General features: G+C 36.1%; 1 protein-coding gene across 5 annotated transcripts in view; it reads right to left on the bottom strand.

The window, feature by feature from the left end:
• The window catches only part of ARAP2 (ArfGAP with RhoGAP domain, ankyrin repeat and PH domain 2), a 174,509-nt gene that overhangs the window by 88,422 nt on the left and 59,667 nt on the right, over nt 1-26,420 (bottom strand). For all 5 annotated transcript variants that reach the window (XM_046656447.1, XM_046656451.1, XM_046656450.1 and 2 more), the window contains 6 exons: nt 20,747-20,862; nt 17,676-17,875; nt 14,618-14,703; nt 13,684-13,866; nt 8,750-8,924; nt 8,147-8,281 (listed from right to left, as the gene is read on the bottom strand). In XM_046656447.1, the coding sequence (XP_046512403.1) occupies nt 8,147-8,281; nt 8,750-8,924; nt 13,684-13,866; nt 14,618-14,703; nt 17,676-17,875; nt 20,747-20,862 (895 nt within the window). The remainder of the gene's footprint in view (nt 1-8,146; nt 8,282-8,749; nt 8,925-13,683; nt 13,867-14,617; nt 14,704-17,675; nt 17,876-20,746; nt 20,863-26,420) is intronic.

Genomic DNA, 26,420 nt, shown 5'->3' with positions numbered 1-26,420 from the left:
AGGACAAATATCTGTTTCCATTAAAACTATATGTATGTATGGCTTTGGTAAAATAAAAATTAGACATAAAAATTCTTTATAAAGATCATCAATTAATGTGTTGCATCCAGATTATGTTAAAAAACAAAAAAGAAAAGAATTTGTTGCTAATCCAAAAGGCTTGGTTCCCTAACCAGCAATTCTCAGCAATCTCAAAGGTTTAGAAGCAGAAGCAGTGAAAATGGATGGAAAAGGTTGGCCAAACTATTATCTGATAGTCCTAGCACAGGTAGAAGAGAATTTGAAAAGAAAGAAGTAATTCTGGAGGGTGGCAAGAATGCTTCTGAAACCACAATAGGGATACACATAAAGGTAGAAGAGGGGTGATGAGCCAGAATAGGAACTGGTCCAGGGTTAATGAACAAGAGTAACAGAAAGGGTCAAAGAACTACATATAAATTAAGGCTCAACCACAAAAATATAATCTTGGAATTAACATTACTTTAAATGTATACACTGAGTCAAACTCTGCTAATGCATCAACTATAAGATGTATAAGATGAGGTTATCATTTTGGAAAGTACAATAAATTATACAGGTTAAGAGGACATTTAAGCTAAGGCAGCCATGAAAATAAACAATGGTCAATAAACATGAAAAAATATTGGAAAAAATGAAACAGGCTAAAGATGATTGTTACTGACTATGGAAATGATAAAGGGGGGAAGAAGTTATTAATTACTACAATTTAATTGAGTACTTAATAACGGAAGTCAGCAACTACTTCCTAAAGGCTGTGTATGCTTTATCGATTCTAATTGTGAAAATAAAGTTCGGAGTCGTTTCCAAAAAGATGCAATGCTTATTTGCTAAAGTGGAGTCTGATGGAAGACAATGGAGCTGAGAAGAAGCTGTCATTTCAGATATAGCTCTGTTCAGGTTTGTTTGATTCCTATTGAATTCTGAAAATTGTGTGCAAATATAAGGTATGTGTTTACTACTTCAGTCTTCTAGTGGGTTTTATATTATTATACATTCCAAAAGTACCCATGTTACTCCTTGCATTTAGCTTATTTCCCAACTGCATCTTTGGCACTGAAAATGTAAACACAAAAGAGGTCAAACAACAGGGATGAACACCAACCAGACACAATGATTTTATATAATCTGCATTTGCATTGCCAAAATTTGTTATTAATCCTCATCACTCCTTTTTAATTCTCACTTTAAAAAACAAAAACAACGAACCTTGCTAATAAAAAAACAAAAAAATTACCCGTTTCCTACTGAAAGACATTAATGTGAAAATTAAATTCTGAAAGATTTGTTATTTTCTATGGGTTTTAATGATGTAATTCAAAGTCTACAGTTTGCCAATAACTCTTTGAATGAGTAGGGTAAAATATTAAAAACTCAAATGTTTCGAAAAAGTAAAGATAGGAAGGAAAGATTATGTGAAAATTTGTTTCCCTAGATAAAAGGAATTACTTCTTAATTATCACCTCCCCATCCTGTTTCTGGACTCTAGAGACCATATAAACAAATTATAAGTTACTGCTAAGAATTAAATTATATAAGCAACCCTCAACATTGCATTTAAAATATACATTGGATCTATAGACATTAAGGCTAAAAAACAAGGTCTATAAATACAGATATAATGAATAAAGTCTGTAGATCAGATAATTTCCTAATTTTGATCACTCTGCTGTGGTTACTTCAGAGAACGCCTTTCTTTTTAAGAAATACACACAGAGGTACTTAGGACTAAAGGGTCATCAAATCTGTGACTCACTCCTCAGTAATTCTGAAAATATGCATATACGCACACATACGTATGTGTGTATATACATGCACACAGACACAGAAACAAAGAGGATAAAGCAAATGTAAGACGTTAATATTTGGGATGGCTGGGTGAAAGGAATATGAGAATTCTTTGCACTAGCAACTTTTCTATATATTTGAAATTATGTTAAAATAATTAAAAGTAAAAAGTTAAAAGAAAATATATATGATGTTACTCTTTAAATTTCCCTTTATCATAGGAGGGGGTGGTGGTCAGAAGAAGAAGAAAGAAAACAAGATGATGTGTTTAGCCTCAAAAACCATCATGAGGAGAAGCACTCAAAGGGTAGAAACACTGAGAGCTGTCCGGTCCCCGTATTCTGAGAAACAGACTGCCAAAGGGAACATGGGGGCATAACTGGCAGAAGAAAGCAGCACAAAGAATGTGTTTATGGGTACGGGAAAAGAAAGTTCACAGAGACCCAATCAATTTTTACTAGAAGGTGACACATTGTTCCAGGGCCCTCAAATCCTGAGTCACACTGTATACCTTGCACAACTAGATGAAAATCACAAAAGGCCATAATTTTTAAATAACTATTGCTAATGACTATTTCTAAAATCTAAGAAAAAGAAAAGTGAAAGCATGAATCAATTGGACTTATGAAATAATTTTGAAACATCTGAATAACCTTCATAAAGAATAAAGCAAAAAAGGTACATTTATTCAGTACATAGATAATCACTGGCACAGATTAGGAAATTCAACCCCCTGTCCTGAGACAGTTTGTAATCCAATCTAAGAGGAGTGTGTTTGGAATAATAACCATCAGGAGATCCCTTTATAGAATCTTTCATGGAGGGAAGCCACCCTCAGACTCGAGTGATAAGAAAAAATCTTATCATAAAATAAAGAAAATTTTCATGGAAAAATACAGCTTTTGAAATAGTCGTGTATGACTGCAAAGGCATGTTTCTAAAGTAGCAAAAAATGCATTCTGAACCACAATCATTCCATAATTCTGGGAAAGAACAACGTGAGGAAAGTCACAGAAAGGGGAAACTGCCTAAAACCTATTTGGCCAGAGAATGAGATTACACGTGAAGTTAGGAAATGGGAAAGAACGAGGAGACTGCAGGCTCGCAGCAGAGGCCAGGCCCCAGGAGTCTCACATGACAGGTGTTCAGAACTTAGCTCCTTTCTCAGTAGACAAGTGGGAGCCATTGGAAGGTCTTAAACAAAAAGTGCCAAATGCGTGATGCCTGAAATAAATGTAAACGCAGAACCTAGTTATGTAAATTCTAATGGGAAACAAATGACAAATCTCTTTAAAAAGGTGAGTGCAAATTCACCTTAACTTAGAAATATGGCTTGAGATTTAGTCCTGCAGCATTATCACCACTATAACCCTTGATTAGTCATTTTTATAAGTGAAAAATGTGCCAGAGGTCAGACAAGGCAGGCACAGATATTACCTTGGAGGATTTATAATAACAAAGCTATGACAGGAAATCTTGACATCCCTGTTCACTTGGGAAGCAATGAAAACCTTTAACAAAATTATGCTCAATTGCATTTGTCTGCTTAAGCCAATTCAGACATGCTCTCCTAACTCTGACTTTGAGAAATGTCGATACCCTTTGTGACACCCTCTCTGCTACAGAAGTCTTACTGTTAATTAGCTACCAGAAGATGTCCACCAGAAATAAAACTTGGGCCACAGACTGGGTAACGCTCAGGACACAAGCTGTTTCATAGACAAGAGGTAATGTGTACCGTGGCTGGACTGGCTGAATGAGTTGTTCGTTCCTTCTATTCAATCTCGATGCTTTTACATCAGGGAAGAAAAACACTGCTGGAACTCACTCAAACAGAGGTAAAGGACTCCAGAGGTGACCTATTGAAATACTACTATGAAGTGATATGGGTACTATAGTTGGGTACCTTGGTCGTCAGCTACAGCCTGGAGGATATACCTAAACTCAAAGGCTAACTGGAAACCAGAAGCAGCTGTGTATACGAACAGCCCCTCTGCTCCTCCTCTGCATCCCCTCATCATATTCATGTGCCCTGCACTCTGCTACACATTTTACATCCATTAACTCATTGAATCCTCAGACCAATCTACTAGGTCAATTCTATTATTACATCCCCCTTTGTTGTACCTCGTCCACAGCTGCAAACAGTTAATTGACTTTCCCAAGATCACACAAGTACTTAGCATCAGAGCCAGGGGTAGAACCCAGGCAGTCAGCTTCAGAAGCTACCCTCTTAATGACTTCACACAGTGCCTCTCTGTGTCTGCTGTGTGTGTGAAGCATGTATGTCCACTTGTAAAATGTACTAGAGTAGAGCAGGGGTCATACTTTCTAATACGCACATGCACAATAAATCTGAGACAGTTACGGCGAAACTACTATTTTTTGAAACCATGAAGTTATTTCCTGATGAAGAATTTCCTCAACTGATGGTATTCAGCGTCCACTGAAAATAGAAATACACCCTAGGAATCCTTTTCATTTAAAATAAATGTGTTTTAGGCTTGGAGAAAGATTTTTAAAGTATACAATCTAGGCATTTAGGGGGAAAAAAGATCTTCAAAATCCCTCAATTCTAATCTATGAAATTAAATATAAACAGATGATAGGAATTACAAGTAAACCATATCAACCACTTTCTTTTTAAAAATCAAACACTCTGCCAGCAAATCAAGGTAAGATATCAAGCAGAAAAAATATGGTTGCAGGGAGAAAACAGAAAACAAGACCAGGATGCTGTTACTCAGCTCTATACTTAGGTTTAACAAGAGCTGTCCGTCTTTCTTTTCAGGAACACTAAATTGAGAAGAAAAAGAAAAATACAGATCAGTCTTCATAACCAGAGGCTAGAAGAACTTCAAATCTTAAAAACCTGAGCTGACAATCTGAAACCTCTGTAACTCTCTGAAGGACTGCATGCATTTTATTCCTTGACTTTTTTCTTTGTTTCTAATCATTTTGCTCTACGGCCGTACTGACAAGCACTGATAGAGTGGTGCAGTCCAGGTGCTTGCTGTTCAGAGGCAAAGGTGCCAACCACACTTTAATCTCTAAATCTTTCCAAATAATTCATTTTTTTTCATAAAGCTGGTGCTCAATAGGAGTAACAACACTAGAGAATCTTGAGGGAGAAAAGGAAAAAAGAAAAAATCACCAGAACTTGATGTTTCTCGGTAGTTCAACTTTTTCTTCTTCATTTTTACATCGGCTCTTTCTGAACCAAATATGTTCTATTCAGTATTTTCATATGCAGGCCAAAACAAAATACTAACAAGTCACTCACACTTGTACAATGGTAGCAATACAATTAGAGATATGGTCATTTATTCAATAAGTATTTATCATGTGACTACTATGTTTTGACACTGTTTTAGGTACCAAAGATTTGATAATCCTCACTAAGCCAGAAAATGCTGATGCCTCATTGAGCTTCCACTCCAGAGGGAAAGAAAAACAAAGCAGTGAAGGAGGGATCATCTTCACGTGGTAAGTACTGTGAGGGAAACAAGCAGCACAGTATGAAAGAGGAGAGCAGTGGTGGGAGCACACTTTTGTAGGGCTCCAAAGAGATCTCTCCAACTAGGTAGCACTGAACTGATCCCGGAAAGATGAGAAGGAGTCAGACTGAGGGAAGCACTCTCCCTGCAGAGTGAACAGTGACCACAGAGGTCCAGAAGAGGCAGAAAGGAACACAGCATGTTGCAGGAAGAGAGAGGAAACCAGTGTGGTTAGGCATGTAGCACAGGGAGGAAAGAGATGAGATGACAGGGGGAAGATATGAGAAGGTCTTTTAGGTCATAATAAGGAGCAGGGCTGGAGTCTAGAATGGGAAGCAGCTGAATATACTTGAGCACTGGAAATAGATGATCTGACTTACATTTTTATAGATTGTTAAGTCTACTTTTTAGAGAATGGTTTTAGAGGGAAGCTATCTTTAGAAGAAAGATATTGGCAGACAACTAAGGTAGGTATTACAGCCCTGGCAGGACATGGTGGTGGCTGGGGCTACGATGATATGAGTGGAGATGGGGAGCAGCCAACTGATTCACACTCTGTTCTGAGTTTGAAATGATAGACCTTGCTGACAAAAAGAAATGAGGACCCTCAAAGAGTGTCTTGCAAGGAGATTATTTTTTGATGAAATCATATCTGTGAGCTGCATAGCCAAAGTACAGACATTCAACTTCATATTACTTAAAATAGCATCTTCCAAAATGAGAAAACATCCCTAATTAAATTACATACACAAGAATGCACCAGTTTCTGGTTTTTGAAATAAGTTTTAACAAAAAAAAATCCATAGTTAATTTATAAAAGATAAAAGAATGATTTAGTTACAAGTTTAAAACATCAATTCAGTCCTCAAGTGATTAACAAAAACAATCCATTTCAAGGAAATACTAAAACAAACTAGTAAGTAAATAAATATTATAACCACAATTGCCAAAAAGTAAATAAAAGCTTATTTTAAGCCTGCAGAGTGTTTATGATATATTGAAAAGCTTTAGGAAGAAAATCTTATATTTCAAATTCCCTATTTCCTCTTTTTATAAGTGGTTTGAAGGATGGGGCTAGGATCTCCTACTATTTAGAAGAAACATTCCAGAAACCTTGTAAACTTATTTATGAGTATATTAATTGTCTTATTATTCAATTATTTTAATAATTGTTTGTTGTTTTTTTGCTGAGGAAGATTTGCCCTGAGCTAACATCTGTGCCAGCCTTCTTCTATTTATATGTGGGTTGCCACCACAGCATGGCTACCGATGAGTAGCGTAGGTCTGCGCCCGGGAACCAAAGCAGGGCCGCTAAGCAGAGCACGTCACACTTAACAACTAGGCCACAGTGCCAGCCCCTTAATAATTGCTATAGTCAATTCACAGATTATTCAGTTACTTTTTCCCTCCTTCTGATCAGTCAACTTTTGACTACTTAAGGGTTAAATACTGATAAGGAGCAAGAGAAGATGAGAAAATCTCTGTAAAATCTGTCACTTATTATTGGTTAGGTTGAATAAATGAAGATATCAAAACCAATTGCTGAAAGAACCAAAAATATCTACACTCAAAGGATAAAAATGCTCCGCCATCCTAGTGTCACTCAGCTATTACATTTTAACTAAGGCCAAACTGTTACAATAACAACTATAATACAAATTAGATGTAAAATTCTGCTTCAAGCTGAGCTCCTCTATTTCTCATGTGAAAATCTGCATAATATCAACTATCTTGCAGTGTTTGCATGAGGATTACAATTAACATATGTAAAGTACCTAAAGCAATGCCTTACACATAGTACATGCTCACTAAAGGACAGCCACTGTTTCCAGGAAAATCTATCTAAGTATAGTTAGTCCCAATATAATTCTGATTAGAGATATAATTTTTTTGTTGGAAATAAAGTGTTTTTACTGAAATAATCACTTCCAAGGTATAAGGATCAGGATTAGCGCTCTAAAGTGAGTTTTTCATCCTATCTTTCCTTTGAGTAATACAGCTGGATTATACTACCTAGGAAATTAATATGAGGGTCCTGAGTCCCTGAACGCCCACCATCAATTGCCCTGTACAGCTTAATTTCTCTTAAATTCTCTTTGTTCCAGTAAGACAGATCTCATTATATTTTTCTGCCTATATTTTTAAAATTAGTTCACATGTCTATAACAAGAGCATGAGGCCTGTGTCTTACTCATTTTTGTATTCCTAATGCCTAGTAAATGCCTGACACAAAGAGCTGGATGGATAGATGGATAAATGGCTATTGTGACTCTGCTCAGATAAGTCCTCAAACCTAGAATAGCTTGTTAAATCAAATTAATTCCCATTATTTTTCTGAACCCACGCTTAAGCTTTATTTTACTTACACAGACACACACACACACACACACACACACTTATAATCAGAACAAAATGAACTACTTCATATCACCTAGTATGCTGATAGAATATGTCCTGGAAACTTGTCAGTTCTTCCTATGTGCTGCCATTTATCTATATTATCTCCCCAGTTAGGATGGCTGTCCTAAGGGAAGGGGCTGAGTTTCACATTTCTTTGGAACAACCCTTAAATCCTGAAGCAGAATTGGCTGGCCCTAAGGTAGACATCAGTGAATCCTGTTGAGAATCCATTCAGCATTCCAACCCAGTGGTAAGTCCCTGATGCACCGCGTGAAATAATATCTGTGCCTGGAAGCATTTATAAATCCTCAAAAAATATTTCTCTACTGCAAGATCCAATTCAACACCTTAAGGGAAAAAACATCAAAATTTAAACCTAATAGTTTTGATAATGAAATAAAGTTTTATCGGATAACAAAATCTAAATGGAGCAGAAAAGATACCTTCAAGCAGTTTTTTCTCTGAAGAGAGTTTAGAAGCAGCAGAAGGGGCCTGATACAGAAAGTCACAGAGGAACATGGACTGACAGGACTCTTGACTTAATCCACCTTCAGAATGAACGTCATGTTGAGGGAAATCTAGAACAATTACACAAATAATACATTTGAAATATAAAATGCAAACAATTTTCCCTTTGCTTATGAATATGTATGAGAGTTTTGATCTAAAAGAAAAACTACCTCAAATATGCCACAGAACAAATACACAGAGATGTTTATTGCACTTGGCATACAATTTGCAAATAAGCACTTAAGTTGTGTTTATTATTCATATATGAAAATCAGATTTAATTTTGGTAAAAATGATTATGTGGGATTAACTATTTTAATCTTCCAGTTATAAGATTAAAGAAACATAAGATTTATTTCCCAAACTTTTTCTTGAAATAAAATAAAACATAGTCTTAAGCATGTTCCATCTTTTTAGTCATCACCTTTTTTTTCATTCTGACGATGTTTCTTATTTGAGAAATGAACAGATGTGTGCTTCACTCCTTTTAGGGATATGGCAGAGGAGAGCAGGGTCATGCCGGGATAAAGACTAACCTGAGAATTTGTTATGGTGGAGAAATTCCATTTGCAGACTCTGTCCAGCCTTCTTGGCCAGCAGATAGGGGGTGCTATGCACAGGGTCTCCAGTTGCACACATGACATCTGCTCCACTGAACAGCAAAGCCATCGTTTCCAGAACATCTGACTTCACTACAGCAGCACACAGAGCCTGCTCGTTAAAAGAAAATATACCTTTCAAGAGAAGAAAATACAATTCTAGCTATTAAGATGAGTGAACGTCTGCTAATCATTTATAAGATGAAGTCTGTATTCCTTTTTAACTAAGATAGCTAATAATAATTATGCCCTGAATTAAGCAACAGTCTCAAAAGGCCTGCTTCGTATGAATTTAAATTACAACCCAAGACCTCCAAATTTCAAATCATTGTTTTATTGCTGTGATGTTCTAAACTTTCCCATCCATCGTATTTTCTTTGCAAGACATGTTTTATGCTTATACACTATGATAATGGCTGATGCTCAGATAATTCAAAACACTTCAAATGTAATAATGAAGTATTGAAAAGATTCACGCACCCCTATGTTCACTGCAGCATTATTCACAATAGCCGCAACTTGGAAACAATCTAAGTGCCCACCAATAGATGAATGAATAAAAAAGATGTGGTATACATAAACAATGGAATACTACCCAGCTACAAAAAAAAAAAAAGATGAAATCTTGCTGCCATTTGCAACAACATAGATGAACCTTGAAAGTAATACGCTAAGCAAAATAAGTCAGATGGAGAAAGTCAAATACCCTATGATTTCACTGATATGGAAGATAAAAAACAACAAACAAACACATAGATACACAGAACAGATTGGAGATTACCATAGGGGAAGGCAGGTGGGAGGAGAGTGATGGATGGAAACTAGACTTTTGGTGGTGAACATGATGCAGTCTATACAGAAGTTGAAATATAATGATGTGCACCTGGAATTTATATAATGTTATAAACCAATGTTATCTCAATAAAAAACAAATTAAAAAATAATGAAGTATCCACTAAATGTTTTGTCATATGAATATTGTATGTATGTATGTATGTATTTTCTAGTAATCAGGATCTGTAGAATCTTTGACAGATGAGCACCAAGTAAATTCAGGATTATTCCTTTTGTAGGGGTGGGAGTATGGGTGGGGAGGAGGAAGAGCAAGCAAGAGGCAATAAAACAACATCACTCACTTGTGTTATATACCATCATTATACAAATACTAGGAATTGCTGGAACCTGATTTTTTTTATTTTTTATTTTTTTTGCCTTGAAGTAATAAGCTGCCTTCACATCTCTTCTCATTCTTTCTTCCTGTTTTCTCATTTTATTGCCTTCTCATTTGCTTCCAAACACACTAATTTTGGCACCTTGATTCCATCTGACTTTCTAGCCTCGGACTCACCACTTTATCTCCTTCCTGACATGGTGCACCAAGACAGATCACTGGTTAATTTGCCCTCTGTACTGCAACTCCAGGATAATTGCTCATTAAATATACTAACAGGCGGCTCAGAAGGTACAGCCAGGAAGTCCCAGGACTCATTCACAGTTCCAGCCCGGGACATGAACTGTTAAAAAAAGTACTTATTTTCTCTACCATGGTCTAGCTGACCTCCAGAATTTCCTCTGTTTTAGAATCAAGAAGCCTGAATTCTTGTACCTAACTTCGTACTAATTTGCGAGGTGAATCCGTTCTCCTCCCTGGATCTTAGTTTTCCTCACCTGCAAAATAAGGGTGTTGGAAAATAAACAGCTAACATCCTTCCACTGGAAAAGCCTTTGACTGCCCTCATTTAATCACGTGTGTTTCCTCTTTCTCTCTCATCACCCTAGTGTTTCCCATCACAGCACACTGTATTTGCTATAGTGTGTTTATTGGAATCTAGCTGTCTATGGTCAGTTTCCCCTACTTGACTACGACTCTCAGGAATAAAAGAAGTACATTTACTTTTTACTACAATTGTATCCCTAGCACCTAAAAAAGAACTCAGCAATTGCTGTGTGTGCAATAAATACCTATCCACCAAGAACACTCAATGGGGAAAGGATAGTCTCTTCAACAAATAGTGTTGGGAAACTGGATAACCACATACAGAAAGATGAAACTGGACACCTATCTTACACCACACACACAAATTAACTCAAAATGGATTAAAGAATTAAACATAAGACTCGATACCTTAAAACTTCTAGAAAAAAACATCGGAAAGAAGTATCTTGACATTGATCTTGGCAATGATTTTTTCGATATGACACCAAAGGCATAAGCAGCAAAAGAAAAAGTCACTAAGTGGGACTATATCAAATTAGAAACCTTCTGCAAGGCAAAAGAAATGACGAACAAAATGAGAAAGCAACCTACAGGATGGGAGAAAATATTTACAAACCATACACTGGATGAGAGACTAATATCCAAAAAATATACAGAACTCATAGACCTCAACAGTAAAAAACAAACAATCCAATTAAGAAAGGGGCAGAGGAATTGAATACACATTTTTCCAAAGAAGACATCCAAATGGTCAACAGGTACATGAAAAGACTCAACATCATTAATCATCAGGGAAATGCAAATCAAAACCACAATGAGATATTACCTCACACACGTCAGAACGGCTATTATCAACAAGACAAGAGATAACAAGTGTTAGTGAGGACGTGGAGAAAAGGCAACTCTCATGCACTACTGGGAATCTAAATTGATTCAGCCACTATGTAAAACAGTACAGAGGTTCCTCAAAATATTAAAAATACAACTACCATATGATCCAGCAATCCAACTTCAGGGTATATATTCAAAGGAAATGAAAACAGGATATCAAAAAGATATCTACAGTCTCATGTTTATGGCAGCATTATTCACAGCAGGCAAGATATGGAAACAATCTAAGGGTCCATCAATTGATGCCTGGATAAGAAGATGTGGTATAGATATATACAACAGAATATTATTCAGCTATGAGAAAGAAGGAAATCCTACCATTTGGGATAGCATGGATGGACCTTGAAGGCATTAGGCTTAGTGAGGTTAGCCAGACAGAGAAAGACAAATATTGTATGATATCATTTACATGTAGACTCTAAAAAAGCCAAAGTTGTAGGAATAGAGAGTAGAATGTGCTTACCAAGGGCTAGGGTGGGGAGGAAAAATTGGGGAGATGTTGTTTAAGGGTACAAACTTACAACTAGAGGATAAATACGTTTTGGAGCTCTAACACACAGCATAGTGATTGTGGTCAACAATACTGTATTATATACTTCAAAATCACTCATACATCTTAAAAGTTCTCACTACAAAAAAGAAATAATTATGTCACGTGATAGAGGTGTTAGCTATAGCTACTGTGGTAATCATACTGCAATACCTAAATGTATCAAATCGACAACTGAACAACTTAAACTTACACAACATTATAGGTAAATTATATCTCGATTAAAAATACTTATTCCATAAAATAAATGTAATTTTTGGTAAAAATTATTCACTGACACTTAAGAGTATCATTTTTAAGAAGCCCAATGTGGAAGTAAATCCTAATGGGTAGATTTCCCTAAAACATTCCTAGGAAGAACGCAATTGCTAGTAATTAATGTAAAACTTATCTAATGTCTTAGTTCAAGTGAAGTGTGTGGTGTGGCACGCGGGACCTCATTTGGGGACATCAGTATTTACTCATTGACAAGATTCCCATCACCAGCAAAAAGAGAGAAACTATTAGGGAAAGATATACTCTGGTTTTCCAACCTCAGCAATTACTTTCCCAAAATCCACAACTTACTACTTATTTATATATGGACCTGTGGTGCACAGAATAAATAATAAACCTTGGTTTATGATACCCTGTTATCATTATTCCACACATCTGGTATAATTGGTCAGTTATTTTAATAATGTAATTAGTACCCATGAAAACACCTCCCAAAACAAAATTAAATAGCCTAATACCTACCTACATAACCATATGTACCATACCTACCTACACAACATAAATATATGGTTCCTTACCCCATCCCACCTCCCTGACTCTCCCCAGCCTTAGGTATGGATCCTAAATCCTGCACTTACTGTGTGTCATTACTTTAAAACCAATTCTAATATAAAAGATGCACAAAGAAGAAAAACTTAGTCGATGGGAACTAAGCCAAGAGAAGAGAAATGTAAATAATTGTATAAATTTTATAATTTCTAGGAAGTATGGAAAAAATCTTTATTTTTTTGTTTTCCAAAATGTTCAGCATAATGCTACTTACCTAGGGATCCTTATACAATAAGCATTGGCATTAAAAGCATACTAAAGAACTGAGAACCATGAAAAAATATATTCTCTAAGCATAAAAACAATAGGCATATCAAAGTACATGTTTTAAATATCTATACGTAGAAGAATTTCCTGACTTACAAGAAACTAAAGTAGTAATTTAAAAACAGAAAATTGCTTTTCAAATTTTCTGGCAGGATGCTTAACAAATCCTTTGCCAAAAGGGTGAAGACCAAATGGGCAGCAAAAAATGGTCACAAGAAGTACAAAGAATCACTCAGCCAAAGGCAATTAACACTTCAAATCAACAGGACCAAACAAATCAATGATCCTAATAAATTAATTGAGTAAATGATGTTAATTTTGGTGACACTGAGTCAGTAATGTAAGAGCTGAAGTTAGTTCAGTATTCTAGGAAAAGTCGCCAAAGTTTTAAGAATAATGGGGTAGGCCTAAGTTAGCTGGAAATTTCAGCTATGGATGGAGTTTATCGACTATTCATAATGAATCCGTAAGTGAAATGATGGGAAAACCACTGGCACAATCTTACAAAAGGAAATAAAATAAAACAATTCCATCAAATACTAAAAGAGTTTTTACTTCTTTTCAAAATCCTTCAGACATATTTAAAAAGACATTAAAATCCATGTCTATTTTATTAGATACCTTATTTAATTCTTCTTTGGTGAGAGATGCCAAAAGTGTTTTTCTGAATCTTCCTTCTTTGTACTTCTGAGTGATAAAGTTTTTTCTCTTTTCTACTGGCGAGTCCATGTGTAACTCCTCGTCTTTTTTAAGATTACCAGCCCAAAAGTCATTTGCTCTTTTGTTTCCAATGACAATAAAAAGCTGAATCATCAAAAAATTATAAAACATAGTTCATATCAGTTGCGAATCTGCAGAAAACTGATTCACATTACAGATTAAAGTATAGCAGTATAAAATACGCAAAAACACAAGAAAGACCCAACTCTTTCAGGAAGATGCAATGTGAAAGCAGATACTATTTCTATTTTAAATACAGTCTAGCTGCTCTTAACAATGGTAAAAGATTAGCTAAGAAAGAAATTGCAAGCAACACAAATTGTAGCAAAACCATTATTATTTTGTGAAGCTCAAATTGAAACAGAGTCATTTAAAATGGCTAAGTAGGTGGGCTAATTTGGTTGAGAACAGTACTAAAACCCAAGCAGAAAATGGAAAAGGGAGACAGCAAGTTAGACACGATCGCAGTTAATGACAGAGCGCAGCCAAGAGAGAGAATAGAAAATTTTGCCAAATGTTTTCATTCACATTTATAACATTTTATCCATGCTGGGTTAAAAACAAAGAAAGTAAATGCTGGCGTAAAAAAAAGCTGTCAAGGCTTTAATAGTTATTACTATTAAAGCTCCTTGTACTTTGTATTTTTAACATAATTATCTCCTTTAGGCAGCATTCTGAAGGTGAAAGTAGAAAGTTACCACTATCTAACAGGCTATAAGCCATCTTTATAACGTGTGAGAACTTTATCAAAGAGCCCCTGAAGTAACCCATGCCACTCCACTGCATACCTTCCCCCGACCTCTGCTAACCACCGCCATAGTTAAATCGGACTTACCTCAATGAGTTCATTGCTCCAAATGCTCGCATCCATTTTTAGACTTCTAACCTTGGAATCTTTTGGTCCTAAAGATCTGTGTTGACCTGAAATCCAAAAACAATTGCATTTCTATTTTAATTTGAATGTAAATGTATTTTACCTTTAAAAAAAGGTGTATATTATGTGTACATCTATGCATGTATTTATCCATCTTTTCAACTTAAAACACACTAATATGTACTTTCCACCCTAGAGTAGAGTCGTGGTGGTAATTAGACAGAAATCATAACCAACCACAACGAAGATAACAGCAATCACCTTCATCAGCACCGTGCGCTGGTATAAAACTACACTTTTAAAAGTGTGTGTGCATGTATGTGTGTATGTGTATATGCATATATATGTGCATATACATACGTTTATATCATTTTTCATTGTTCAGCAAGTAACTAGAAATTTTCAGTAACTGAAAGAAAACATTTTATAACAGGTCTGTGCAAATTATATGTATGTGAATACAGATATTATCCGTTTACTCAAAAAAAAAAACCTAGCTACAACTCTAATGAATGTATACTTAAAACTCTGAAGTAGATTCTTTATTCTGCTATTATGCCTGGAAGAGAATAACAGCCCAGCATTCTATTATCATCACTTTAATTCTGTTGGATAAATCATCATTCAGTCATTACTGGGTACCCAGGCATGTGTCAGATGCTTTCCAAGCTGAGAAGGAAAACAGGTATAAAGACATTATCCTTAATCTTAAGGACCTGTTGCCTTATGAGCATGAAAGCTCATCCCTCTCTCTACATTGGTAAGGGGTTCCTTTCTTCCCTTCTTTGAGAGAGCTGGAAACTACTCAAAGCACAAAGCCCTAGAATTCCCTTGGCAGGAATTCACACAGGTTTGCACTTATAAAGATGACCTAAAGACAACAGGGGTCAAACTTAGAAGCATGTAGGAAGAACTGGAAGGAACACTGGAGTAGCCTAAGAAATACATAATAGAATCTGAATTGAGGCACCAGGAAGAGAAACAAAATAGAGGGCAAATTTAGAGATACTGAGAAGATAAAAACTGATGGGAATTGGTGGGCTTTAAGGAAAGAGAAGGGTCAAGAGGGTCTCTCAGGTTTTAGGCTTCAGTGTAGCATGGACAGTGTTACTTCTGACCGAGATTAGAATGTGCAGTTTTATGTAAATAAGCCTGGCAGCAATGAGAGCTCCATATGTAACATGTTATCTTTGCAATATCTTGGGCAAATTCAAGTAGAGATTCTAGTAGATGGATATAAGAGTATGGTGTCCAACAGAGTGAGAATCATCTGCTCAAAAATGAGTGTTGAATTCATATGATAAATACCATCATTCAGGAACATCAGAGTGCGAGAGCTGAGGATGTCACCCAAGGGAGCACACCTATGTTATGAGTGGGAGAGGAAAAGTAATCTGAAAAAGGATGACCGCAGTAGTAAGAGCCCACCAAGAGACAATGTCTCTTGGAAGTTGAGAGAGGATGAGAAGTCACAGAGAGACAGATTGACCAATACTGCAGAGAAGACAATCAAGATAGGAACTGACCACACATAAAGTGAGAGGTAAAATACATTGGTAAATGGGGTGAAAACATTTTTACTGGAGAGAAAAAGAGGTTGGTGACAAGATGCTGAAGAAAAACCAGGAAGTTAAAGAAATGAAGAAAACCTGCACAGTCTACTACTCTTGAAAGTATCTCATCTATGAAAGCAAAAAGGGAGAGAGAATGATACATAGAAGGTAATGCTAGGTTTTCAGAAAGCTGGTGTTAACAGGACAGACTTATGCACATTTATATGCTGAAACAAAAGAAATCATAGTCGAACAACTTACATAGAGTAAGTAAATGATGAGTGAGGGGATCCTAAGAAGACAGGAAAGAAAGGAAGCATAAATAGAAAGAACAGCCTTGGACAACAAAGTTATCTCTTCCAGTGAGACTGGTGAGAAGAAAAGGTTGGGAAAAAATATGGCTCAGGGCCAGTCCTCCTCAGCAAAAAGAGGGAGATTGGCAACAGATGTTAGCTCAGGGCTAATCTTCCTCAAAAAAAAAAAAAAAAAATACAAAGTAGAGGAGGATTAACTGATGCTTTTTCTTGTTACTATTGATGTTGCTAATTCGCTCAGGAGGAAGTCCATCTTAGCAGGTTGAGAAATATGGTAGCATAGAGCTCTAGAAAAGTCTTAAGGATTTGTAGGAACTGTCCTTGTCTTTGCTCCAGTTGAGGCAGGTGCTCCTCTGTATTCTCTCAGTGAAACCTGTACTTAAGTCTACTCTAGTCCTTACCATACTCTATTGTAATTACTATTTACATATTTGTGCAAGAAATGTCATGCCTTATACATCCTTTTAATTCCCAAGACCAGCACAGTACCTGGGGGAGCTGAAAAGCTGAAGTTAAGTTTAGGTTGTGGCTTTTTCCAAGACCTCCACAATCACATACCTAAACTGGGGTCCATTCCCTCCACTCACTTGGAATAACTGAGCTCCTAAATACAATGAACTGTCACATAGTCTGCAAAGTGTAAGATCGCCATAAGAAAACCAGTCATAATACTGGTTACTTTCACAAACTTTGATACGCCTGGAAAATGCTTGTATACAAAAATTCTCATTGTAAGAGATACCAGATCTGATGAACCAAGTTAAGAGCTCAGAATGGCCTTGATGTGAAAAATAGGTCCTAGAAAACACGACTGGGAAAAATGTAAAATCATACAAACAGCAAATGCATTCAGGGTATATTCTGAAACATATTCACCTAAAATCTAAAAACTTCAACAATTGCCTTTTTAAAATCCATACATGGACAAGTAGGCACAAAAAAATGATTACATGCTTAAAAATCAATTTTTATATCTAAGTCATGCATAAGAAAAGTTTAGGATTATATTTCTAAATTTGATTTAAATGGAATAAGCTTTCTCTGTTTTCATTTTTCATAATCATCAGCTGGGACACATTATATATGACAATAAAGAGCATTCAGTGCCAATCTGCCACCAAACAGTGATGAGCATAACTTATCACTAATTACCTGCACACTTCTTACAGATGACAACACAGAGATTGATGGATGCCCAGTCAGGATCCGGGGCTTTACAATCTGCACAGCTCCTGTTGGACTCGTTGAACCATATCTTCTCAGCTACTTCATAATCAGAGAGAGTTTCTGCTATCGATTGCTGCACAGCTTCAATCCACTCTTGTTTCTCTTTTTCCGACTCGGCTGTAAAGCTGAAACAATTAACATTCCTTCATTATCGATCTCTCTTGTAAAGACCAATTAAGCAGTATGTTCAGTTTGCATATTCATTTCACTCACAAATTAAACAGCAGCTGAAAAAATACGCCTTCCAGGCAGTTGGATAGTCTTCTGCTAAAAATCATCTAATTTAGAAGTCTTTTTTCCTCTGACTTTCTACATTGCTTATGACTTTGTTTACATATCTTGAACCAAAATTAACATACACATTTTTCTGACCAGTATATAAAAATTGCCTTGTTAGGTCAAAAGCTTAAATGAGATGCCATGTTTCCCTAAGCAGTGGTTATAATAATCAATGAGAGACTGGCAGAGTTTCAGGACAATTGAATTTTTTTGCCAAGAATGAATGCCATGATAGTCTGAAATTAAATTATCAAAAACACCCACCAAAAAAATTGATTTTTTTCAGCCTTAAAAATAAATGTTTTTTAATTAGAATAAGGTCCAGATGGCTTTAAGAAACTGAGAAATCAAAAAAGTTTTAAGTGATTACTATTCTAATAGAATTCTAACACATTTTTAGCCATGTTCTTATTTAATTCTTAGCGTTTATTGGGTGCCTGTGAGAAGGGATAAAACATTACAGATCAGTTCACCTTGAGGAAATATTTACTGAGTACCTACAATGTGCCCAAAAATGTGCTGCAGTGTTCCATACTCAATGACCCAAAAAATGATGCTTCACATTAAAATTTTCTGTTCTGAAGATGAAAATGCTTTGAAATAAAAATAACAGATGACAAATATATTCTTAATCTTTATGAAAACTGAGTGGCCTACATGGATTATATTTTTTGAAGCACTTTACGGTTCCATCATCACTATAATATTCTTAGTGGTTTCTGCTTCTACATAAAGACTGGTCACAGCCACCACGGCACAATGGAAAAGAGGTATTTGGTCTTTGTCCCTGGTACACACAGGTTCCTGGTACACAGCTCCCAAAACCCTTGGAATTCACAGTGATAAAAGTGTCTTTTGTATGCTAAGGAGGTAACTTGTGGCTGGAGGCCTAGACAGCTTCAGGATGGGAGCTGGTCACCAGAAAGACCCAGGTGTGATAGAGAGTTGGAACTTTCAGCCAACCCCACCCCCTGACCTCTGGGAAGGGGAGAAGGGCTGGGATTAAGTTAATCACCAATGGCCAAGGATTTAATCGATCATGCCCATGGAATGAAATCTCCACAAAAACCCCTAAACAACAAGATTCTGAGAACTTCCAGGGTAGCGAACACATTGAGGTACTGGGAGGGTGGTGCACCGAGAGAGGGCATGGAAGCTCCAGACCACTAAGCCCTTGTACGCTGTCCTATGCAGCAATCCCATTTGGCCATTCCTGAGTTGCATTCTTTATAATAAACTGGTAGTAATAATTAAAGTGTTTTCCTGAGTTCTATGAGCCATTCTAGCAAATTATACAACCTGGGGGGAGTTATGGGAACCCCAACGTGTAGCTGAGTTGGACAGAAATGTGGGTAACCTGGGGACCCAATACTTGCAACTGGCATCTGAAGAGACAACAGTCTTGTGGAACTGAGTCCTTAAACCCATGGGGTCTGATGCTCACTCCAAGAAGTTGGTGGCAGAATAGGACTGAATTGTAGGACACCCAATTGGTGTCCGGATAGTTAGAGAATTGGTTAGTGTAAGGAAAAAGCTCACATATTTGGTGTCAGAAGTCTTGTGAGTAAAAACAGCTTAGGTAATGTCTACACTTTCACTTGGGGCTTGAAAGAATCTGCACATCTGAAAATAAAGCCTGTTATTCCTTATGTGACCATTTCTTTCTTAAAATTGAGCCAGTAGACATATTCCGACAGATAAAATGAGTACTGGATTTGGTAGTAATTTTGTAATTGCTAAGTAATCGTTAGTCCTTCAAAGGCCTTTGAGAACTCTGACCTGCATACTATGCTGTGGTATGATGAATATTTGTGACAGATGAATTAATGTGGCTGAACTCAACAGATACTGATTTATGCCTCTTCTATGTACAAAAGCATGCAGTCATTATAGACTATTAACACGTTAAGAACATATATTAAGTTTTCTGTTTCATTGTCATTATGAAGCAATTACTAGAATAGCATAAGACAAGATATATAACGAAATGCTAAAATATTTGACGAATAAGTGCTATGAAATCCATTAAATTCAGCGTCATTTTAAGGCAGAGTTGCTTTTAGGAAATCAATATGGAGCAACTATAATGAAGGATTGATCTTAAAGGCAAAATTGTATTTTATTAGGATAAAAGAAGGTAAATAACAATACAGCAATAAACACAATATAATATTCTCATTTTATTTTATTCCTTCAGAATATGAAGTAATTTTTCGTATATTTGTTGCTTAAAAAATTAACATACTCACCAAGCCTACTAAGAAAAAGTGTTATAGTAATGTGTCGCTTAACGACAGGGATATGTTCTTAGAAATGCACCATTAGGCTATTTCGTCGTTGTGCAAACATCACAGAGTGTACTTACACAAACCTGGATGGGGTGGCCTACTACACACCTAGGCCATATGGTACTATTCTTAGCGGACCACTGTCATATACGCAGTCTGTCACTGACCAAAACCTTCTGTGGCACATGACTACATTAAGAAAAGAAACTACTCCAATCCCATGAAATTAGCATCTTTGCAGGTTGCATGATTATTCAAGACACTTTTACAAGGTGTTTTTATATACTGCCTAATAAATTAGACACTATGGAAAAGAACATATTATATTAAGTGTTCTATAAGAAATAAAATCACCACTGGGAATGTAAAAGTGGATCATTCAGGCTTTCCTGTATTAGCACAAACACAGAACGTTTACATGTTGCTTACCTAAAACTCCGGTAGGGAGTGATTATTTCAAAAGATTGTTTAACAGTTCGGTCCACTTGCTTTACATTTGCTACATTCATAGGAATTACAGTAATACCAAGTCCACTCTTAAAATCCTAGTTTGGAGAAAAACAAAAAATTATAAAGAAACAAAAATATGGATTTTGAAAGTAAAATGATATTCTCTAAAATCCAATAAATTCCACTAAATTTTATTATACATAGGTATGTAGAATTAAACAACTCATTAAAAAATGGATTGAGAGTGGTTTTCTTATTTTAGGTAGTCACTGTCAATACATGATAACAGGATACCATTCTAAGATTGACATTCAGGTTATTGATAAAGTCTGGGTTTCTTTCACATGAAACATAAATTGACCAGCACATAGATCTTAAACTACACACGCCTTGCTGTTAACAGTTAGGAACTTGTTCATCTTTATCCAGTCACTGAAGGAAACTAACAGTTAACCAACCCTTCCCATGTGACCAGCAGTCTGCTAAGCGGGGGAGCCAAAGACACTGTGAGGTTGGTGTAATTACTGTTTATATAAAAAGAAGGGGAAACCAATGCTGAGAGATAAAGTTACATAGAAAGTGCAGCTGGTTGTACATGGCAGAAAGAACTGGAACCCAAGACATCTGTTGCTCTTTGTTTCACTCTATGGTGTTACCTCTGCTCAGTAACAGTTTTCTCCTCATTTACTCTCAAACAAAAGCATTACGTGTTTTACACTTTTATCTCATTTTCAATATTTTACTACTTTTTCCTTCCTTCAGTTGGATTCCTAAAAAGTTCCTCTAATCCTATTTTGGTATTAAAACTGCTATTTGTTAAACACCTACAGCCACTATGTTCAGCCTGTCTCACCAAAATCAGAAATTGTTCAAAAGGCTAAAGAGTCTGCATTCTAAAAGCATTAAAGGTTGTAATTTATTATCTAGTCATAAGGGTTTTGGAATTTGATTTATCAAATAAATCATCTCAACATTTTAAAAAAGTATAATTAATCTGTACCTCAAAAAATGAATTATCTATGTGAACAGATGCAGATTAAATGTGCTCTGAATTCCTAAATTAAATTACGACTGGGAAAAGTAGCCCTATAAAGACAGACTACAAAAACTATTGGTCCGTCTTCAATAAGGACACTTCCGGCAGAAACAATGACGGAAACAATTCACAGGCCTTCTTCTATTTGTCTTTCCCGCTATATAGGCTAAAGGTAAAAGTACTATTTTCCTGTCTGCCTTGCACCCAGGAGGGGCCATATGTCATAGCTTTGGTCAATAAAATATAAATAATTTCTGGCTTCTGGGGGCAGTGCAAGAGGGAAAAGCTTTGGAAAAGGAAAGACTTTCACCCCTTGTCTTTCCATCTTCCTGGGAAATAACACCTAGAAGCACAGAAGCCATTTTAGAATGTTAGAATCCTTCAGATGAAAAGCCTGAGGACAAATTCTTGTTCTCTAAGGATGCCAGAATGGAAAAAAAATAGGAAGAACCTTGCTCCCTGGTGGCATCAGTTCTCCACTGCCTATACTGAGAAATTTGTTAAAACAAACCTCTATCTGTTTCAGCCTTCAGGTTTTTTGTCATCTGATACGAACACACTCCTTACTGATAAGTGAACTAAAACAATTTTATAACAAGTTTTCCCCTGCTTGTAAAGGTATCCAGAGTTTCCAACCACAATTGCAGAAAAGCCTCTCTTCCCTTTTTTAAAAAAAATGTAAAAGTTTTTAGTAAGAATGAGGAAATGACTCATTTTTAAAACAAATCATCAACTGAATATTATTTTTTCTGATGAAAGAATAAATGACTTTGTTCGTTAGGAGAAACAAGCCAGAAATTGAGAATCAATAATATAAAACAAAAGATGCAGAGACATGCTAAGTGTTATAAAATAATTAGACGAATGTGATACTCTTCCACTTTGTATAGTAAGCCCAACTAACAAAAAATAATACTTAATGTGATCTGTATGAGGAGGAGGGGAATGAAACTTTTTGCAGTCTGCCTATTTTAATAAGATTCAGCGTATTGGTACAATGTTATACTTATTAAATTAAAAAAGCAAGTTTTCAATTACCCATACCAATACTCCTGCTGGATAATGTAACTGTTAGAGAAATCCCCAATGCCTGTGATTGGAAACACAAGCTTTCTTTTATACATGAGGAAATAAGGTAGGGGTAGCAAGGTAAGATATTTTTAAAACAGCCTTCTGATGGCCCAGCTTGACACAGGAATAACTCTAGAAGAAAACAGAGTGCATGTCCTTCAAACAATTCTCCATAACCAGGCTTCTGACAAGAGCTGGATATCAGACTACTTCCGGTTATATTCTCTAATGGGGGCCGGGCCTGCAGATACTGTGTGTTACTACGGGCAGAGATACATATTCGGACCATCAGACAGCAGATGGTATGACTGACAACCTTTTATGGAAACTGATGAGCCTCATCAAGGCTCCAAATTAAAAAGATGGCCCCTCATTTCTATAAGCAAGTCATGAAACGTCTACATATAACGCTGCAATTTCTGTTAAAAACAAAATATGTGAGGGTCGGCTCAAGGCCCCAAATGTCTCCTAAGCCAAGCAAAGATGATGTTTTTTAGCTGGGAAAAAAAATTGTAACTCATTTATCAGCTGCTTGGCATAGCCATATGGTTTTGAGTAAAGTATCCACTGAACTCACCAGCACAAATGGACTGTAAAATGTACAGCAGAGTAACAAAATAAATGTCAGTACTCTCGAGAGCTACTAAATATGAAATGACTGCTTTCCTTATTAAAAATATTTGTGATGACACTAAGTCATCTTTTCAGACAGTATTTAGAACATATTTAGAATATATCTCATTTCTCGATGCTCATCAAAATTACCTGTGTTGATCTCTCCCTCCCATCCTGAGACTGATTCCATGAATCAGAAAGCAGAGGCTAAGAATCTTCGGTTAAAAAACAAAACTACAACCATGCGATTCTCATATGTAGCCAATACTGAGAAACACTGAATTAGACAGCAGAACCAGTTGTAGGATCTAGACAGTATGAGTCTGCAATATTTAAATATCAGGATGCAAACACTTCTCTCTTGGCCTTCTGTAGAGCAAAAAAAGCTTGCAATCAGATTATACAAAAACCATTTAAAATCATTAAGGTTAAAAATAGGCTGGCCAGAACAGAGTGACACATTGAACTGTCAAGATCCTATTTGTCCAAGGTGCCAACCTCTGTGCTAATGTCCAGAGGCCTTAAAAGCATTGGTCTTCATTAAGCATATACAGTACACTCCATAATTGGTTTAATATCCATTTGTGTAGTGCTCTGAAGCTTACAAACAGCTATGAACTCTCATTTGATTTTCTGAATAATTCTGTGAAGATGGCAGAATAGATACAGCCTTTTTCAAAATGCATGCCTGTAGGATAAGCACTGAATCCAGCCCAGAAAAGAGAGGGTTGTGTGCATATGAGGCTTTCTAAAGGTGACACTTGACTGGACAAATGACAAAACGCAGACCAGCTTGATCAGGTATACCTCTCTTGCTTCAGTTTACTCATTTGCAAAATGGGGATAACAGGGGTACCTAGCGCATCCAGGTGGTGAGGATTCAGTTACCGTACTAAACATGCTTAGAAGAACTCGTGGCATGCAGTTAAGTGCACCACAGTTGTAGTTAGATATTGTTATTATTATTGCTATTTACTATCTCTTGAATTTGAAGCCAACTGAACATATTACCTATTAAAAAGTTAATTATAAGAAAATATATGTTTAAACATAACTAGCAGGCATATAGAAATTTTAAAAACTGCGATAGAATGTGAATGCTAAACTTTCAAGAAAATTAAAAACAAATTGCCCATTAACTACAATCTCATTGTCAGCACTATTCTCATTTTGAAAAATAGGCACAAGTCAGGACCAAGCCAAACTTTCAACCTTTAAAATGCTATAACCTGGATTGAAAAAAATAACAGCATAAAAATTCAATGGGTAGAATATTACGATAGAAAGCATAAAGCTAAAAGATTCTGGAGTAAATAATATTTTACATTTAGTTTCTGTCAAAGAATGTAGGATCTCCAAAAGCATAAATCCCACCAGTAGCATACTGTAAGAACAGCCATGTTTGGCAGAGCAGATCTGGACACTGAAAGGGTGGTAATGACCAAGTGGGCATTGGGAATCAAGCCTGGGAGAATCCTGGCTGAGCTATTTACCGGCTATATGACTACTGGCAAGTTATTTAGTTTATGTAGACCTCAATTTCCTCATTTATGAAAAGACAGTAATATCTACTTTATATAGCATTTTTATACAAATTGAACGAAGAAATATAAATTGAGGGTCTAATAAATCCAGACAATCCTTTCAGCTGAGGGTTCTAAACACAGAATTTGTCTTCAATAAAAATATTTCCATTTTATTTATAATGACTGAAAATATTCACACCAATGAGTCCATATTAAACATTCATATTGGAATTGATGGTAAATATTTACCAAGATACTTAAATGGGTTATTTGTACAAATTTGTAGCAATGGAATCTGGTTAAAACTACGCAGTGAAAGAACAAAATAAAAGTTCGAGTCCTAAAGAGAAAAATTAAAGAAGGGTTTGTTAACCCCAAATTTGCTGAAATCTCAAACCTATTTTTGGACATACTGGATGCCAGGTTTCCATGCCAGGAATTTAAGAACTCAGTGCTTAAACATTTGTTGAAAACAGATGTGGCATTGTATGACACTGGCACCAGATTTCCGGGGAAACACCAGATGCAGAGTTTGGCCAGATACAGAACCCAGAGAATTTGAGGCCACCACCTACTTCCTGCTGCTTCTTTCTCTGCCACACAACCACAGCCCTATGAGGCCTATTTAAATTCTATTAGAGTTTCATTCCCCTGCCAGACACCAGGGAACATTATGTTGGGGGAATGAGTCTCTTGTTATATCCTGATTTGAGAATGTTTAATCAAGTGAATTTCATGTAGTTAAAAACTCAATGCCACAATTATCATTAAATGGATACACAAACCCACCAAGCAAGACATCTGGTTGCAATGAATTCACTAATATTAACATGATATTCAAAAACTCATCAGGAAAAGATGGGAGACTAGGCTGTCTGGACAACATAACAAATGGAAACAAAGCCAATTATCTTAGATTTGCCTCAAATCCATGTGCAGAAATTCCATTCAACTAGCAATACTATATATATAACACTACCTATACTGTATGTTTGTATTTTATCTCCTTTAAAATTATATAAATATTGGCTTAAAGTCAGAGAAAGACAAATACTGTATGATTTTACTCATACGTAGAAGATAAACAAACATAGATACAGAGAACAGACGAGTGGTCACCAGAGGGGCAGGCGGGGCGGGGGAAGGAGTAAGGAGGACGTGTGTACAGTGACAGAGGGCAACTAGACTTTGGGGTGAACTCCATGTAGTCTCTAAAAAAGTCAAAGCAATGATTTACACTTGAAATGGATATAATGCTATAAACCAATGCTACCTCAATAAAAAATACACTGGCTTATATACTGTATTTACATCATTTTAAGACAAATGAATTTATAAAATTATTTTTCCAGAATACAGGAAATCGAATAAGCTTTGAACTGATAAAAATAATTTAATTATCTCA

Source organism: Equus quagga, chromosome 3 (assembly GCF_021613505.1).
Source record: "Equus quagga isolate Etosha38 chromosome 3, UCLA_HA_Equagga_1.0, whole genome shotgun sequence".
Lineage (NCBI taxonomy): Eukaryota > Metazoa > Chordata > Mammalia > Perissodactyla > Equidae > Equus > Equus quagga.
Note: the sequence above shows the minus strand (reverse complement) of the source record. Positions and strands in the feature narration are given on the sequence as shown.